The 20,015-nt window shown below is 41.9% G+C and overlaps 1 protein-coding gene across 9 annotated transcripts in view; it reads right to left on the bottom strand.

Moving 5' to 3' along the window:
* Positions 1–124: 124 nt before the first annotated feature.
* usp19 (ubiquitin specific peptidase 19) overlaps positions 125–20,015 on the bottom strand; it is a 38,247-nt gene continuing 18,356 nt past the window's right edge. For 7 of the 9 annotated variants that reach the window (XM_014145931.3, XM_014145930.3, XM_014145932.3 and 4 more), the window contains 7 exons: positions 8,972–9,312; positions 8,701–8,811; positions 8,332–8,548; positions 7,966–8,118; positions 7,228–7,394; positions 4,943–5,118; positions 1,872–3,753 (listed from right to left, as the gene is read on the bottom strand). In XM_014145931.3, the coding sequence (XP_014001406.3) occupies positions 3,499–3,753; positions 4,943–5,118; positions 7,228–7,394; positions 7,966–8,118; positions 8,332–8,548; positions 8,701–8,811; positions 8,972–9,312 (1,420 nt within the window). In that variant the 3' untranslated portion in view covers positions 1,872–3,498. Of the gene's footprint in view, positions 1,633–1,871; positions 3,754–4,942; positions 5,119–7,227; positions 7,395–7,965; positions 8,119–8,331; positions 8,549–8,700; positions 8,812–8,971; positions 9,313–20,015 lie in introns of those variants that run through there. The other 2 variants (XM_014145936.3, XM_045696093.2) reach the window with 1 other exon arrangement.

Here is a 20,015-nt window from a genome sequence, read left to right as displayed (position 1 = left end):
ACACAAACTGATGGTAAAAAAATAAAAAAAATCTGATTTGGTGAAAAATTAAATGTTCCCAAACTAATCTCTGCCATGAAACTTCATTCGCGTTACTACTGAATCAGTGTGTACACAAACAACCTTTTAGCGCTTCTCAAAAAGGGTTTTATTTATATTAAACCATTTATTATATTCACAGCAGCATTCTCATTATTCCCCACTTTATATATGCAGTCCATTACAAAGGAAGGGAGGGGTGTACAAGACAGTCCACTCAAACAGAAATAAAGATATGTAGCAGGAGAAGTAACCGCATTCTATTCTAGGGCTACTGTGTATCAACATGCACATTTCAGTGTATATCAAGCCGGTATCTTGCCAAAAATTGCATCCACAGGATTGGATAATTTACCAAGTAAAAATAAATCTAAAGGAAAGCAACTAAATCCAGGTGAGTATGAAAGTAGTAAACAGAAAGACAGTAACTTGTTAAAAACTTAAAAAGGTAGACTCAGTGAAATGACGTGGCCACAAGCAGCACCAGAGAGATGAGCGAGATGTAACACGTTTGCATTTATTAGCCCCCCCCATGCAACACTTTGCTCTCACACGGTATCTGCATGGGTTTGCTTCAGGCTGTTCACAGTGTGGTAGCCAGGGCACCAAAACAGCAGAGAAACTAAGCCTCGCACGTCAACACTCAGTTTCGGAAATTGATCCACTATGCCATTTACTCTCTGCATCAGTCATACCGCTGAGTCTACCTTAAATTTCTGCACCGTCACACTTTTACATCAATTGCTACAATTTCAACCCAGCTTACAGAATACAACAAAAATTACAAAACACATCACACCAGGCAATACCTCAATGAGAAGTATCAAATAAAAACAAATGCTTACACACAGACATCTCCCATCCTCCCACCTCACCGTTTCCCCTCATATTCACAACAGGTTGTTGTTGTTCTGGGGGGGAAATTAGTTTGGTGTTGGCGACTTCCCTTTGTGACCTCTGAGCCAAAGCATGATCATGGGATAAATAGGTGTCATTTAAAGTGGCGTTTTAGGGGATACCCAAACAAAGGTGCATTCTATCAGCCAACAATGGGCTGCAACCCAGAGGCTCTAGGACAACAGGGGTGTGGAGGCTTTTGTTGTATGTGCAAACATGCCGTTTTGTATGCGTGTGTGCGCTTAGTATGTGTAAGGAAATACATTGCAAGGATATTAGTACATATACAGTATGAGTTGGTCTGGATCAGTCGATGTGTAAATACAGATGAACGTGGAAAATGTGAGTCTGTGGGTCTGTCCACCGCATCTGTGGAAACGGGTACATGTGCTGGTCTTTCGGCCACAGAACCAGTTCTTTCATTTCTAGCATTGCACCAGTGAGGGACACCCTAAAGATGCCGAGTTAATTAGTAAGCACTGAAGTGTCTTTTACTGAGGAGAATATTTCCACAACTGGAACTTTACGCCGTGTCGGTGGCGCCTCAGCTATGCCCTAGTCCACCTCCTCCATGTTGCTGTAGGACGGAGCAGCACATTCTCCAGAGTGTGCAAACAGCTCAGAGGTCACTTCTGGGGTCAGCGGAGGGGGTCCTTCAGGGTCCAGGTCTGTCCCAAAGAGGGCCTGGCTAGAGGCCTGTAAAATAAACCAGTGTAAATCAATCATGCCTTTTCTGGACCAGCTCCCTGACAGGAAGACCAGAACTGTCTGTAAACAAAGCAAAAACACTGGACTGACAGAATGACCACTCCTTGCAGCAAAAATAAAAGCTGGGAAAACAATTTCCAACTGGCAGAACAATTTCCATGTTTGAAATAAAATCTGAAAGATTCCTGACAGTAACTGATTGAAAAATAATATTCATTAACACAGCATAAGATTGACAATTTAAGTGCTTGTTTATTGGAGCATCATTGAGATGGAAGTACCTGAACAAATTGCTGGGGAAATGCATTTCTTTTTAAATAATAGCAACTATTCCAATGACAGAGCACCCTTAAAAGGAAAAATCTACCTAAAATCTATCTTTTGGTATTTATTCCATTAGTCCATTGTTGATATAGTCCCAAAATGTTTTGCATGTCAGCGATTACATTTTCAACATGCATCTTTCAAAATACAGCCAGTATGATGCATTTTAAGAATGAGATGAAATACATACTGCATACCATCACGATTGCATAAATCAATGTATGTGCCCAGACACATACTGGGCATTTAAAGTAGATATAGTGACTAGACTCAGCTCTGAAAACCCACCTACAAGGGAGAGACATGACAGAATGCACTGTGAAATCCCTAAGACTTGAACATATTACTACAGTGTTACACGGCGTAGTCTATATACCAGCAGCACCGATAATCATGAAACATTGTAGCAACTTATATTGAGACAGACAGCCTCTTTTTCCTAGTGTCTTTAAATCCCTGCTAAGCTAGGAACTGTTTAAACTGTACATTTGTGCACTTTAGAGGCCGCTTCTCAAACAGTCATAAAGCTCGGACATAGCTAGCTACTTCACCAAAAGTGTAATGCAAAGCAGCACATTAAAAATGTTACTTTTGCTTAAATGGCTTTCATGAAACAAAGAGAAAACCGTTCCAATACAAGTATGACAGGGATAAGTCAAATGAATGGGCAGAAATAAATAAACCTGCTGAATTAAGAGCCGTTGACAACATAAAATCTAAAATAATCAGCAACGTGACAAACAGGAAAGAGCCAAGGCATATAATAGCTTAGTGAGTCTATAACACTATTCATTGAGAAGGCAAAAACACAATGTTAACTGTCTTCAGGCTGCAGTACAAAGTCATGACTGTACAAGCAAGCAGATATGGCCAACATACAATGACCAGGGTGGTGTTAAGGATGACATATGAGTGAGCAGTCATACCCCTGTATTATTACAGTAGGCCTTCAAGTCATCTCAGCAGCATTACTTGTGCAAAAGATGGTGCCATATCCATATATGTGCATTTCATATTTTAGTACAAAAAACCTACATGGTGAGAGACTTGGGAGGAACACAAATAAAGGGGAGAGTACAGTTGAGACCTGTCTTGGTATGTTCAACTAACATACAGGGTAGATTGTAAGGGACTAAATTATGGACTGCAGTACACAACAACAGAAATGTCAACCAGGCCAAGCCATGCTGAGCAAAGTAACTATTTTGTTTAATTGAACCTTTATTTAACTAGGCAAATAAGTTAAGAACAAATTCTAGTAGCAGTTCAGTCAGTTTCTCTTTAACGATGCATAGAATTGATTAAAGGATATCATGTGTATACTTTTGTTTAATTTCAATGTGTTTAGCAGAATGTTGATTTATAGGCTCATAAATACAAAACAATAAATATATATAAATAATGGCATAGACATTTAATTTAAAGTGCAATAAATTTGACTTAATTTCTCAGTGTATAAGCTTTCATGTGCATCTGTATTGGGGGGTGTATGTAATGGGGTGTGAGACTGGCCACTTAGCCCCAGTTGGCTCAGTAGAGCAGGGGGTAGATCAGGTCCAGGAACAACGCTAGCAGAGCAGCCAAGGTGCCCAGGACCAAATATCGCACGCAGTCGTCATCGGAATAATCTGAGATCCTTTGGCGCCGCCGTCGCACCTGCCCCTCCACCCCCTCCTCCTCCCTCCTCCTGGCTGCTCTTCTCCCCAGGCTGGTGCGGAACAGGCCCCGGGGGCCCTCTTCAAGACCCTCCTCTTCCTCCTCCAGTTCCTGCCATATTAGAGAGGCCTGCGATGGCGGAAACCTGTGTCAGCTTCTGGGAAAGGCTTGGTTCTAAAGCACAGTCCCCTCACCACAGCCAGACTTCCAGGGGCAGGGGTCGGCAACAGGTGGTTTCTTTTGGCCACCCAAAGGGGAGGGGGGGAATTCAGCAATCAATGATTGAAATGATTGTTTGAAGAGAACAACCTCTTTGTGGGCTTAGTTGTAGTCAATTTGCTTTGTAAATTATGTTCCGGCCCCCCGACCATCCACTTTGTCAAAAATAGTTCCGCAGTTGAATCGAGTTGCCTACCCCTGCCATAGGGTCAAGGACAAGCCAGACTCCTTCAAGGAATACATTACTGGGGTTCTGACAAATTAACCAAGATGCCCCTCACTCATTCACATGGCATACACAGCATGAGGACAGCTCAGAGCGAGGTGAGGGGTGCTTTTCAGAAAGCAGATGGATAACACAAATGTGGTGTCTCATATCTCATAAGAGTTAGCTAATAGATGAATTAAATCACATATTTAGACAGATTCCAACTCCCAATATAAACTAATGAGTTCAAGAGAAAATGTACCGTACACCCAATCTTTCTCATAGGCATGAACAGACCACTTGCACAAAGGTTTGACTTGATGGTGAATACACACAGCCCCAACTTATTAATTCTGGCAATGCACTTCGTTTTCAGCATTTGGATAGAATACAATACATCTTAAATGCCAATACAGATCAGATCAACGAGTCAGGAGAAAGCCAATGTCTGTCACTTCAAAATTGTGCACAGGATAATAAGTTGTAAGTGTGAACGGCTTTTTCTCCAAGCACCTATTCAACTTAGAAACAGCTGGTCTTGTATCAAACACTTTTGATGAACAAACCAATGGCCTTGAGAGCAATGAAATTAGATCAAACCTCTTACTCTCATCCATAGCTTTAGAAGCAGAAACACACATTAGCCCCTTGGCATCGGAGATCATTTCTCTAAAAGGACCACAAGCAAGCAATCAAATATCCCTCCATGAAGAGGAATAGATTAACACAGTATTACATTTCTTACTGAAGTGGTGAACATTTCATAAAAATTGTAAAAAAAAGAATAACACGATATACCTCAAGAAAGTTTAATTGAATATACTCCTGCTGCACTACACCTTGAAGAGGTTTTCCTACTACCACCCTGTAATGGATCCTGGGCACCCTCACCTGGCTGGCGGTGGCTCCTGCAGCGGTGGGGGACTCAACCCCGAGGGGCCCTAGGAAGCGAGGTGGTCGTTCCACGGGGGAGTTGCGGCGGCGGTAGAACAGCACGTAGGCGTAGCGCGTCACCACCTGGCTCTCCTCGACTGTCGTCACTGTGCTGTCATCAAACAGACGCCAGCCTGGGCGAGAGAAAGGACGACGAGTTAAGTTTAGTTCTCCACCCCCCCCCAAGTACATTAGTATAAAGAGAACACCAAACATCTGTTTAAACCAATGTTTGCCATGGACAGAAATACAATATACACAGAGTATACAGTACCAAACATTAGGTACACCTTCCTAGTAGAGTTGCACCCCTCTTTTGCTCTCAGAACAGCCTCAATTCATCAGGGCATGGACTCTAAATGGTGTTCCACAGGGATGCTGGCCCATGTTGACTCCAATGCTTCCCACAGTTGTGTCAAGTTGGCTGGATGCCCTTTGGGTGGTGGACCATTCTTGATACACACGAGAAACTGTTGAGCTTGTAAAAACCCAGCAGCGTTGCAGTTCTTGACACAAACCGGTGTGCCTGGCACCTACTACCATACCCTGTTCAAAGGCATTTAAATATTTTCTCTTGCCCCTTCATGTCGCAATTGTCTCAAGGCTTAAAAATCCTTCTTTAACCTCTCTTGGGTATGTGGGATGTGACCGTCCTACCTGCGGGACACACTATTCAACAGCCAGTGAAATAGCAGGGCTCCAAATTCAAAACGACAAAAATCTCATAATTCAAATTTCTCAAACATAGACCTATTATATCCCATTTTAAAGATAAGATTCTCGTTAATCCAACAACATTGGCCGATTTCAAGAAGGCTTTACGGAGAAAGCATAGCATTAGATTATGTTAGCACATCACCTTGACAAGAAAAACCACAGCCATTTTCCAAGCAAGGAGAGGCGTCACAAAAACCAGAAATACAGCTACAATTAAGCACTAACCTTTCATGATCTTCATCAGATGGCACTCATAGGACTTCATGTTACACAATACATGTATGTTTTGCTCAATAAAGTTCATATTTATATCCAAAAACTCCATTTTACATTGGCCCGTAATGTTCAGAAATGTTCTTTCTTCAAAAACTTCCGGTGAATGAGCACATCAATTTATAGAAATACTCATCATAAACGTTGATAAAATATTAAACTGTTATTCAAAGAATTATAGATAAACATCTCCTTAATGAAACCGCTGTGACAGATTTAAAAAAAGCTTCACGGGGAAAGCACGCTTTGCAATAATCTGAGTACTGCGCTCAGAAAACAACATCAGGCAATACAGATACCCGCCATTTTGGAGTCATCTAAAATCATAAATAGCATTATAAATATTCACTTACCTTTGATGATTTTCATCAGAATGCACACCCAGGAATCCCAGGTCCACAATAAATGTTGTTTTGTTCGATAAAGTCCATAATTTATGTCCAAATACCTCCTTTTTGTTATCGCGTTCAGTAAGCTACTCCAAATGTAGGAAGCGCGCCGAAAATTTCACGACGAAAAGTCAAAAAAAGTTTTATTTACGTTCGTAGAAACATGTCAAACGATGTATAGCATCAATCTTTAGGGCCTTTTTAACATAAATCTTCAATTATATTCCAACCGGACGATTCCAATGTCTTAAAAAATGTAATGGAACACAGCTACCTCTCACGTGAATGCACGCCACTGAAGTCATATTCCTTTCTGAGTCACCAACTTACCGGCCTTCTCGTTCGCTCTCTGTTAACTGTAGAAGCCTGAAAGAACGTTCTAAAGACTGTTGACATCTAGTGGAAGCCTTAGGAAGAGCAAAATGAACCCTAAGTCACTGTATACTGTGAAGGCAATTGCTTGAAAAAACTACAAGCCTCAGATTTCCCACTTCCTGGTTGGATTTGTCTCAGGTTTTTGCCTGCCATATGAGTCCTGTTATATTCACAGACATCATTCAAACAGTTTTAGAAACGTCAGAGTGTTTTCTATCAAAATCTACTAATAATATGCATATCCTACCTTCTGGGCCCCGAGTACCAGGCAGTTTAATTTGGGCACGCTTTTCATCCAGAATTCCGAATGCTGCCCCCTACCCTAGTGAAGTTAACCTGTCTCCTCCCCTTCATCTACACCGATTTAAGTGGATTTAACAGGTGACATCAATAAGGGATCATCGCTTTCACCTGGTCTGAGTATACACTGAGAATTTGTTGTTTTCTCAGTGTATACTAATGTGAAGCCTATTTCAGTCAACCACTCACCGACATCACTGCGCTGGCTGTTCTGGGCACTGGGCAGGCGTGCGTAGGCTGTGTAGTGACCTCCGATCATGCCCCCGTAGTGATTAATGACAGCATAGAGGTCATAGATTGGCGGCTGCTGCATGTCATCCTTCTGACCAATACAGAACTTACTGAGGTCCAGGTTCCTGAAAGACAAGAAAACATGCCGTGAAAACCTTGTCGTATTTGAGGGAATTCAACCCAAGTCATCGAGTGGTGTGAAGGGTAGTATAAAGGGTGTGATATATTAAAGGGATAGTTCACTCAAACTACACAATTATATATTGGTTTTCTTACCCTGTAAGCAGTCTATGGACAAGGTATGACAGCAATCCATGCTTTGGTTTAGTTTCCCTGGCACCGTTTCCACATGCTAACGTTTTAGCATTTGTGGCACAAATCCCATTCAAGTCATGGGACAGATGAGCATTTTTTTTATGCATCATGTTCAGATAATCTCTCCACAATCAATGAGACACTTTTGGATGATTTAGACATGATGCGCTAAAAATGCTAGTAGCAGTCCCATGGCTTGAATGGGATTCGTGCCACAAATGCTAAAACGTTAGCGTGTGGAAACGGTGCCAGAGAAACTAAACCAAAGCATGGATTGCTGTCATACCTTGTCCATAGACTGCTTACAGGGTAAGGAAACCAATGAGTAATTTTGTTATTTGGGTGAATTGACCCTTTAACGTCTGTGTATGTCATTTTTACCTGACAGGGAAGTCGACCATGTCGTTGATCTTGTCCCTCCAGATGAAGCTGCGGAAGGAGAAGCGCTTGAGCTGGATGATGAGGACGTTGGGCAGACGCCATAGCAGCAGCTGCTTGGAGGCTTCCCTGTGCTGCTGGCACTTTGGACAGTACCTGAGAGAGAGAGAAAGAGGAGCGGGAGAGTTCCTGTTAGCTTTGTAATCCATCAAAACAATGGCGAAATCAGTAAGGGAACAATGACGACGTTAACTGTGCATGTATACGTGTTAGTTCATCGCATTATGTGACTGTAGGGCTACATTTGATTGAGTATGTGTGCGTGTTAGTGTATGTTGAAGGCTATGTTGATATGTGTGTTGTTCCTACCATGCCTCCTCTGGTGCCAGCACCTCAGGCCTAGTGAAGAGGTTAAGGCACTGCTCCAGGGTGAAGTGTCCAGCCCTGGCCGTCTCACTGACCGACCCAGGGTCCTCCTTAAAGTCCAGCTCCTTGGACCGGACCAGCACATACTCCTTGAGACGCTCGTTGTTCTTCCACACTAGTGCCAGGGTGGATTCGTCAGGGAGGTCCAGAACAGCCTCTTCTGGAGGGTGGAAAGACATGACAAACACTGAAAAATACTTATTGGAAAAGGAATAATGTTGAATAATACACAGATCAATGCACTTCTGCTTGGTCTTACATTAGGGGTAAAGGATGGGTATGGGATAGTGACCTATCAGAGCCTTGTCTTACCCTTTTCCTCCAGTTTCTGCTCCTTGCTGTTGGAGTCGAGGATAGAGATGTAGAACTGAGAAGTATGGCTGGACGCAGATTCTGATGGTTGCTGGTAGCCTGCCACTGCAGCTAACCACACAAACAGTACAAAATACAGTCACAAATCACAGAGTGACAGGATTAAACCAATGAAAGACATCTATGGTCAGGTGAAAAATCTCATGGAAAAAATGGAAGTAAAAAACAATATTAAATCGATAACTCAATGACAGACTATGCTCGCCTTTACCTTCTGGCCTGACAGCCTTCTCACAGGACGTCTCCTTCTCTCCCTGGGGGTCCTGGGAGCAGGAGGAGGGCTCAGAGAAGCCAGAGTCTGTGGTGCGGGTGGAGAGGGCGTCTGGGTCTCCGGCTGGGTGTGCTGAAGCCTGGGCTGTTTCTAATGGAGACTCAGGGACCAGAAAGGGGCTCTCCTGATCAGAGTCCCCCGCCCCACCGCCCCTAGCCTCATCCCCTGGCCCCACACCCTCAGGGGTCTCTGCTGGAGGGGGGAGGTCAGCCCGGCACTGGGTGCCCTCTGGGGACGTTCTGCCAGACTGGAAGGGAGGCTGGAACACGTTCACTGAATACCTACACAGAGACGGGGAAAGGGGTGTGAACATAGGAATCAGTGACAGTCCAACGATGACAAAAATCAGCACGTTGTATTGACTAGGGATGTGACAAATTTAAAAATGTTTTTAAAATGTTTAAACTGCTATTTTTGCATTATTTAACCATCTAGAGCCGACCTCCATGCCCCCGCTGAAATCTAAATGAGCATAATAATAAAAAATGTCCTTCAAAATCTGTCTGATTAACCTAGAGGTATGTTTTTGTATGGGCTCATCTGAAGAAGGTACCGCCAATCTACCAACCTCTGTCTGTAGCGTCTGAACAGTTTGGGCTACACACTAATATGACCCATCTATGGATATCTGAGACTAACGAACACGTACATGTCGGTTGTTTTGCTTTAGGATGCCCAAAGTCTCACAAAACTCGTCTGAAGGTAGCCCGGTACCACGGATTACAAAATGGAAAACCAGCCACGTCGCGGACTCCGACGTCTTGTACCCGGACAAGTTAAACACATTCTTTGCCCGCTTTGATGAAAACAGTGCCATCGACGCAGCCCGCTCCCGAGGACTGTGGGCTGTCGTTCTCCGTGGCCGACTTGAGTAAGACGGCATCCCTAGCTGCGGAGTGTTTACGGACATATTCAATCTCTTCCTATCCCAGTCTGCTGTCCCCACTTGCTTCAAAATGTCCACCATTGTTCCTGTACCCAAGAAAGCAAAGGTAACTAAACGACTATCGCCCCGTAGTACTCACTTCTGTCATCATGAAGTGCTTTGAGAGGCAAGTTAAGGATAATATCACCTCTACCTTACCTGACTCCATAGACCCACTTAAATTTGCATACCGCCCAAAGACTATGCAATTGCCATCACACTGACCTATCCCATCTGGACAAGAGGAAGAGAATGCTGTTCATGGACTATAGCACAGCATTCAAACACCATACTACCCTCCAAGCTCATCATTAAGCTCAGAGCCCTGGGTCTGAACCCCGCCCTGTGCAAATGGGTCCTGGACTTCCTGACGGGGCGCCCCCAGGTGGTGAAGGTAGGAAACAACACCACTTCGCTGATCCTCAACACAGGGGCCCCACAAGGGTGCGTGCTCAGCCTCCACCTGTACTCCCTGTTCACCCATGACTGCGTGGTCAAGCACGCCTCCAACTCAATCATCAGGTTTGCAGACGCCACAACAGTAGCAGGCCTGATTTCCAACAATGAAGAGACAGACTACAGGGAGGATGTGAGGGCCCTGGGAGTGTAGTGCCAGGAAAATAACCTCTCACTCAACAAAACAGCAGAGCACCCCCCAATCCACATCGATGGGACCGCAGTGGAAAAGGTGGAAAGCTTCCGTGGCGTACACATCCCTGACAATCTGAAATGGTCCACCCACACAGACAGTGTGGTGAAGGCGCAACAGCGCCTCTAACCTCAGAAGGCTGAAGAAATTCACCTTGGCCCCGAAGACCCTCACAAACTTATACAGATGCACCATTGAGAGCATCCTGTCGGCTGTATCACCACCTGGTACTGCAACTGCACTGCCCGCAACCACAAGGCTCTGTAGAGGGTGGTGCCTCTGCCCAACGCATCACCGGGGGCAAACTACCTGTAGCACCCGATGTCACAGGAAGGCAAAAAACATCATCAAGGACAACAACCACTTGAGTCATGGCCTTCTCACCCCACTATCATCCAGAAGGCGAGGTCAAAACAGGTGCATCAAAGCTGGGGCCAGGCGACTGAAAAACAGCTTTTATCTCAAGGCCATCAGAGTGCTAAATAGCCATCACTAGTGGGCTACCACCCAGTTACTCAACCCTGCACCTTTAAGGCTATGTGTGGGTTATCTTTGTGTAATATTTAAATTTTTTGACAATCTGAAACATTTAAGTGTGACAAATGTGCAAAAAAATAAGAACTCAGGAAGGGGGCAAATACTTTTTCAAAGCACTGTATATACTTTGTGTGTGTATACACACACACACACACAAAAGTTTGGATACATCTTCTCATTCAAGGGTTTTTCCTTATTTTTTCTACATTGTAGAATAATAGTGAAGACATCAAAACTATGAAATAACACATATGAATCATGTAGTGACCAAAAAAAAAAAAAAAAAAACTTAAAATCAAAATATATTTTATATTTGAGATTCTTCACAGTAGCCACCCTTTGCACACTCTTGGCATTCTCTTAACCAGCAAGGCTACCACAGCATTCTGCCATCCCATCTGGTTTGCGCTTGGTGGGACTATCATTTGTTTTTCAACAGGACAATGACCCAACACACCTCCAGGTTGTGTAAGGGCTATTAGACCAAGGAGGAGAGTGTTGAGTGCTGCATCAGATGACCTGGCCTCCACAATCACCCAACCTCAACCAAATTGAGATTGTTTGGGATGTTGGACCGCTGAGTGAAGGAAAAGAAGCCAACAAGTGCTCAGCATATGTGGGAACTCCTTCAAGACCGTTAGAAGATCATTCCAAGTGAAGCTGGTAGAGAGAATGCCAAGAGTGTGCAAAGCTGTCACCAAGGCAAAGGGTGGCTACTTTGAAAAATCTCAAATATATTTTGATTTGTTTAAGGCCAGGCACCACAGGCAAAAACTGTGATTTTGCTTCCATCTGTCAATTTTCAGATTGAAATATTTTGCAACTATAACTTCCATAAAATGTACAAATAAATTGGCAATAATGTATAGAAATACTTTATTTGTATAATTTTCTTAACTCTGTCAACTACACCTACCTAATATGTCATTCTTGATAGCATGTTTCATGTAGAACTTTAACCGCTTTTCTAAAATATATTTTTTTAACTCTCCATGTTGAATCATATCATTCAAAAGCTTGTTTAGCGGTGCATAGTGTTAGCTAGTCCATACATGGCTATATCCTTTGTTGACGTAATGCTTCGTGCTGAAAGATTAGTAATTTCCTGACATTAGGTCCTTGTGTAATGTGATGTACCTCCTACCCAAATTGTCCTTTGAATATTATTTGTATGTATATATGTACTTCCTGTATTGATTGGTTGTTAAGAAAAAAGGGGAAAAAAGAATAAAAAATAATAATAATCCTGACATCAATTGGTTACTGTCATTTAAACACCCTATCTGGCAACCTGATTGATTCTTCTTCGTGGGGGAACCAATGTAAAGAGAGACAAAATCTCGAAAAATATACCTACAGTATGTGAACAAAAATAGGCTCGCTCCGTTTGCCAATGTCAGAAAAGCAGCTAATGAAAGAAAAAAAATGTGCCTGATCCGCTGATTGAGGCAGTGGCAGTACAGGTAGAGGAGGAAAAGGGAAGTAGCCCGCAGCAACGCATTTAGACACAAATGAGTTGAGATGAAGATGACAACTAGCAGCGATCAACCAGACAGCTGACAGTCAACAGCGGCTACTTATTTGAGACTACACGTCTCAAATAAACCAACTTGTACATGATTTGATTTCCCCTAAGTGTCTAAACACTGGACTGAAAATCACCATAGACTTCACCAACCAGTGATTCTGTAATTCTGTCATGATAGAATGTGCAGACTGAAGGTGATCGTGATACATTTAGGAGGAGTGTTTACACTTCCTCCAGGCTGCAGGAGTGCTCCAGGGGAGATGTAGCATTTTATATAAATGTGAGGATGGTTCTTCTAGCCCACAAACTTGGACTTGATTATGCAGCTCTGAAGAAAATAAGCAAAGTCCTAGGGATTCCTTCCTTGCGCCTCAGCTCATATCAGAGATATGAGAGGAGAGTGACAGGTAAATAAAAAGGGAGAATGGCACATTGTCAGGTGACTTGCTGTGTATACATACTTATTTCCTTGCTCCAGCAAATGTATTCAAAGTTAATAAAACAGAGTGATAGGAAAACAAACTATACAATAAGACTGTCACATAGGCCTACAGTGTCATAGGGCTGTAGCCTAATGCAGGGATGCAAACTGGTGAGGGCCCAAAAAGGTGACCTTTGTTTTGCACTGAAACATGCAACAAACAAAAAAAAATCCCTGGTAGGGGGAAATGCAGGTTAACTAATGAAACAAAGAATATGATCTACATGATCAGTCTGTGTAAAATAGTGGTTAATGTGAACCTAACTCACAGCAAAAAAATTTAAAGAAAGCAATCCAATATTTGTTGCCCAGACTTTACTGCAAATGACAAGTCTTGAGAAAAAAGAAAAAATACACTAATATTGCAGTTAGCCATGACAGCCTTTATAATATAACGCTTGTGACCACACATACATATTGCACTTGGGGGAAAAAAATCTTAAAAAGCATAAATTGTTTCATTCTAACAAGCATTCTATTTTTGCTCTATTATAGTGGCCACTATAGACAACGATCAAGTGCACAAGGGTACATGTGTGCAAAAATAACATTCACTGAGTAAAAAAAAAATTGATAATCCCCCCCCTCACATGTGTTAATGTCTAGTTCAACACAACAAAAACAATATATTTGGCCTACACTGCACATTATACACTTTCTGCCTGCGGACATCTGTTCTACAATGTGCCAGCAAAAGTGAGAAAGCGGGAAAGTGTGTGGTGTTCCTTTCACCTCTAGAGGCATCCAGCTTAAACTTCTTAAGGCTCCTTTTTTTCTCCACTTCCTGTCTGAATGACGTGCCCAAAGTAAACTGCCTGTTGCTCAGGCCCTGAAGCCATGATATGCATATAATTGGAAAGAAAACACTTTGAAGTTTGTAGAAATGTTAAAATAACGTAGGAGAATATAACAGGCTAATAGAAAAACCAACCAGAATTTCTTTTTTTTTGGAGAGACCATCCTCTTAGAAATGCAAGAGTAAGGTCATATTGAAAATGAGCTCCCTGGATGCAAATCCTATGGATTCCACAGGGTGTCAGCAGTCCATGTTCAAGGTTTCAGGCGTGTAACTTCAAAAACGAATAAGAAATAGTAGTTTTAGCAGAAGGACAGTCTTGGAAATTCATGTTTGTGCGCACCATTAAGAAATTACGCACCTGCTAAAAAATCGGTTTCCAATTGAACATACTTCTTTCCGTAAGAAATATCATAGTTTGATTACATTTTAGGGTATCTGAGGAGTCAATAGAAACATATTTTGACTTGTTGAAACAAAGTTTAGGGGTAGATTTTCGAAATACCTTTTGCATGTTGTACAAGTGGATTACTCAAATCGATGGCGCCAACTAAACAGACCTTTTGGAATATAAAGAAGGATTTTATCTAACAAAACGACAGTACATGTTATAGCTGGGACCCTTTGGATGACAAATCAGAGGAAGATAATTAAAAAGTGAATATTTAATCGTTATTTGTAAATGTATGAACCCTGTGCCGGTGAAAAAATATTTTGATGTGGGGCGCCGTCCTCAAACAATCGCATGGCATGTTTTCGCTGTAATAGCTACTGTAAATCGGACAGCGCAGTTAAATTAACAAGAATTTAAGCTTTCAGCTGATATAAGACACTTATATGTACCTAAATGTTTAATATCCATAATTTGTATGATTATTTGAATTGCGCTCCCTCCAGTTTCACCGGAAGTTCTCCCGCTAGCGGTACTCGTATCCCTAATTAAGCCAGGCCCAGCTCCAGCTACACTTTTTTTATTTCACCTTTATTTAACCAGGTAGGCAAGTTGAGAACAAGTTCTCATTTACAATTGCGACCTAGCCAAGATAAAGCAAAGCAGTTCGACACATACAACAACACAGAGTTACACATGGAGTAAAAACAAACATACAGTCAATAATACAGTAGAAAAATAAGTCTATATACAATGTGAGCAAATGAGGTGAGATAAGGGAGGTAAAGGCAAAAAAAGGCCATGGAGGCAAAGTAAATACAATATAGCAAGTAAAACACTGGAATGGTAGATTTGTAGTAGAAGAAAGTGCAAAGTAGAAAATAAATAATGGGGTGCAAAGGAGCAAAATAAATCAATAAAATACAGTAGGGGAAGAGGTAGTTGTTTGGGCTAAATTATAGGTGGGCTATGTACAGGTGCAGTGATCTATGAGCTGCTCTGACAGCTGGTGCTTAAAGCTAGTGAGGGAGATATGAGTCTCCAGCTTCAGAGATTTTTGTAGTTCGTTCCAGTCATTGGCAGCAGAGAACTGGAAGGAGAGGCGGCCGAAGGAGGAATTGGCTTTGTGGGTGACCAGAGAGATATACCTGCTGGAGCGCGTGCTACAGGTGGGTGCTGCTATGGTGACCAGCGAGCTGAGATAAGGGGGGACTTTACCTAGCAGAGACCTGTAGATGACCTGAAGCCAGTGGGTTTAGCGACGGGTATGAAGCGAGGGCCAGCCAACGAGAGCGTACAGGTCGCAGTGGTGGGTAGTATATGGGGCTTTGGTGACAAAACGGATGGCACTGTGATAGACTGCATCCAATTTATTGAGTAGGGTATTGGAGGCTATTTTGTAAATGACATCGCCGAAGTCGAGGATCGGTAGGATGGTCAGTTTTACAAGGGTATGTTTGGCAGCATGAGTGAAGGATGATTTGTTGCGAAATAGGAAGCCAATTCTAGATTTAACTTTGGATTGGAGATGTTTGATGCGAGTCTGGAAGTAGAGTTTACAGTCTAGCCAGACACCTAGGTATTTGTAGTTGTCTACATATTCTAGTCAGAACCGTCCAGAGTAGTGATGCTGGACGGGCGGGCAGGTGCAGGCAGCGATCGGTTGATCCCTTGATCCACTTGTTTTAACAAGCGACGTCTCATTTTCACCTAATTCTCTCATTCTGAAAAGTAACCAAATCAACCACATACTGTTAACAGATGGTGGTTAGTTCGTTAGCTAGTTAACATTTCACACAGATTGCCAGGGTCCAATAAGCAACTAATGCGTTATAACTTGAGGAACAGCAAGGAGTCATATACCAGTTAATACTATAGAGAATTGGTTAGATTACTAATGTTAGCTAGCTGAAGTTACAACATCAGATGAGCTAACGTTAGCTGTCTGACTTCATTAGCAAGCTAATTTTCACACCATAAACTCAATTATTTGATCAGGTGAGTTGGCTAATGTTGCTTAAAATTTATCTGGCTAGCTAACGGAGAATTCGATCCAGCTAGCAAGATACTTAACAATGCTAATACTTGTTCCACCACACTTTCTCCCTCACCTCAAACTTGCCAGATGTTTTTCGGTTACAGCTCATGAAGTATGCTTCATCACCTTCTCACCCCCGTCTCCGTGGTCAGGCTTCTCACCTAACGTTAACTCTTCGTTATCGTTCCGGTCGTCGCACTGCTGTAACTGCCTTTTTCCTCTATGCGGTCTTTCCACAGTGCGCGCTGATGCTGTAACTTGCAAATTGGTTGTCTCTTCAGTCACTTGTTGCGCTGCATTCTGTTGTTACGTAAATGATTGGCTGAGCTTTGGATACAGCCAGTACTGCTCCAAACGCTCATCACTCGTTAGCTTACAACCAGTAGTGATCCAATAAAAATTGATTTTAAACAGCGTTTGACATGCTTCTAAGTACGGTAATGGAACATTTACTTTTTGTGTCTCGAAATGCGCTCGCGCGTTACCCTTTGGATAGTGACCTGAACGCACGAACAAAACGGAGGTATTTGGACAAAACTATGGATTATTTGGAACAAAACAACATTTCTTGTGGAAGTAGCAGTCCTGGGAGTGCATTCTGACGAAGATCAGCAAAGGTAATACAATATTTCTAATACTAATTCTAAGTTTAGGTTGCCCCTAACTTGGCGGGTGTCTGAATAGCTCGCCGTGATGGCGAGCTATGTACTCAGAATATTGAAAAATGTGCTTTCGCCGAAAAGCTATTTTAAAATCTGACACAGCGATTGCATAAAGGACTTCTGTATCTATAATTCTTAAAATAATTATGTATTTTGTCAACGTTTATGATGAGTATTTTTGTAAATTCACCGGAAGTTTTTGGTGGGAATACATTTTCTGAACATCACGCGCCAATGTAAAAAGCTGTTTTTGGATATAAATATGAACTTGATTGAACAAAACATACATGTATTGTATAACATAATGTCCTAGGAGTGTCATCGGATGAAGATCAAAGGTTAGTGCTTCATTTAGCTGTGTTTTGGGTTTTATTGACATATATGCTTGCTTGGAAAATGGCTGTGTGGTTATTTTGGTCTATTTACTCTCCTAACATAATCTAATGTTTTGCTTTCACTGTAAAGCCTTTTTGAAAATCGGACAACGTGGTTGGATTCAGGAGAGGTTCATCTTTCAAATGGTGTAAAATAGTCGTATGTTTGAAAAATAGAAATTATTGGATTTTTGAGGTTTTTGTATTTTCGCGCCATGCGATCCCATTGGCTGTTGGCTAGGGGTTCCCCTAGCGGAACGCCTAGATGTAAGATTAACTTACTTGCCTAGTTAGCCTCTCTAGGGTAGGGGGCAGTATTTGCACAGCCAGATAAAAAAACGTACCCGATTTAATCTGGTTATTACTACTGCCCAGAAACTAGAATATGCATATAATTGTTTGATTTGGATAGAAAACACCCTAAAGTTTCTAAAACTGTTTGAATGGTGTCTGTGAGTATAACAGAACTCATATGGCAGGCAAAAACAAGATTCCTTACAGGAAGTGCCCTCTCTGACCATTTCTTGGCCTTCTACACTCTCTTTATTGAAAACTGAGGATCTCTGCTGTAACGTGACACTTCCTACGGCTCCCATAGGCTCTCAGAAGGCGGCAAAACGTTGAATGATGCCTTTGCAGGCCATGGCTTAAAAACAGTAGCGCATTTGGATAGTGGTCGATCAGAGAACAATGAGACTGGGGGCGCGTGCACGAGCTGACACCATGTTTTTATTTTTTCGTCTTTGAACGAAAACAGGGTTTCCCGGTCGGAATATTATCGCTTTTTTACGAGAAAAATCGCATAAAAATGTATTTTAAACAGCGGTTGACATGCTTCGAAGTACGGTAATGGAATATTTAGATTTTTTTTGTCACGAAACGCGTCGGGCGCGTCACCCTTCGTCACCCTTCGGATAGTGTCTTGAACGCACGAACAAAACAGATGATATTTGAACATAACTATGGATTATTTTGAACCAAACCAACATTTGTTATTGAAGTAGAAGTCCTGGGAGTGCATTCTGACGAAGAACAGCAAAGGTAATCCAATTTTTCTTATAGTTAATCTGAGTTTGGTGAGTACCAAACTTGGTGGGTGTCAAAATAGCTAGCCCGTGATGGCGAGCTATCTACTCAGAATATTGCAAAATGTGCTTTTGCCGAAAAGCTATTTTAAAATCGGACATAGCGATTGCATAAAGGAGTTCTGTATCTATAATTCTTAAAATAATTGTTATGTTTTTTGTGAACGTTTATCATGAGTAATTTAGTAAATTCACCGGAAGTTTGCGGTGGGTATGCTAGTTCTGAACGTCACATGCTAATGCAAAAAGCTGTTTTTTTATATAAATATGAACTTGATTGAACAAAACATGCATGTATTGTATAACAATGTCCTAGGAGTGTCATCTGATGAAGATCAAAGGTTAGTGCTGCATTTAGCTGTGGTTTGGGTTTATGTGACATTATATGCTAGCTTGAAAAATGGGTGTCTGATTATTTCTGGCTGGGTACTCTGCTGACATAATCTAATGTTTTGCTTTCGTTGTAAAGCCTTTTTGAAATCGGACAGTGTGGTTAGATTAACGAGAGTCTTGTCTTTAAAATGGTGTAAAATAGTCATATGTTTGAGAAATTGAAGTAATCGCATTTCTAAGGTATTTGAATATCACGCCACGGGATTCCACTGGCTGTTGAGTAGGTGGGACGATTTCGTCCCACATACCCTAGAGGTTAAATAAAAGGTTAAATAAAAAAATAAAAGTAAAAAATAGCGGAGTTGCTGAAGGAGGATGAGGATGCCATCATAGACATTAATGTATCCTTCGATGGCACTTGGCACAAGAGAAGATTCACTTCCAACTACGGGATAGGTGTGTGCATTGGTGCTGGTACCAGCGAGCCACAGAAAACGGTGAATATCCACCCTGTCACAAAAACCTTCGTATCCATCAATTTTTTAATAGATGTTGCACAGAAAATGGTACCTGTATATCATAGGATGTCAAATCATAATGTCCTCAAAAGAATGTAGCATGGAGGAACCCAGAATGTAAATGAATGTCTGAACTCTTTAATATGGTCACGATACCCCAAAACTGTCTTTGTGGGCAAAACCCGCATTGACAGAGCAGCCAGTATGGCAGTAGCTACGTTCAATGAGGGAGCCACTACTATAACAAATGTGATGAATAAATTGTGGAATGACAGCCCTTTGGTGACACTGGAGCAATCAGAGAGGAGTTGTGAGAGCCGATGCTGCTTCAATGGAGTGTGCCCAAAACTGCATATTTGCCCAACAGACCAGTATTCAAAGCATATGCTCTATTGCTTGAAACAAATGTATTAAACGTGCCAATGTATTTGTAAAAGGTATATTTGATGTTTGTCAGTTTAGAAGTGATCTATGAATAAGAGTTTAATTAAATGTGACATATTTATGGAAAGTACATTTTAATTGCATTAGCCTATCTTTATTGGCCATTTTCTCAAAATAACATGTTCCCGGTACACAAATTAATGTTTCAGTCTTCAAAGGACATACATTCCCATTATTCCACATACAGGTTCTTAGGTCTTATAGGCAGACTTTGAGGCTTTTT

This window comes from Salmo salar, chromosome 15 (genome assembly GCF_965601325.2).
Source record: "Salmo salar chromosome 15, fSalSal1, whole genome shotgun sequence".
In the NCBI taxonomy this organism is placed as follows: Eukaryota; Metazoa; Chordata; class Actinopteri; order Salmoniformes; family Salmonidae; genus Salmo; species Salmo salar.
Note: the sequence above shows the minus strand (reverse complement) of the source record. Positions and strands in the feature narration are given on the sequence as shown.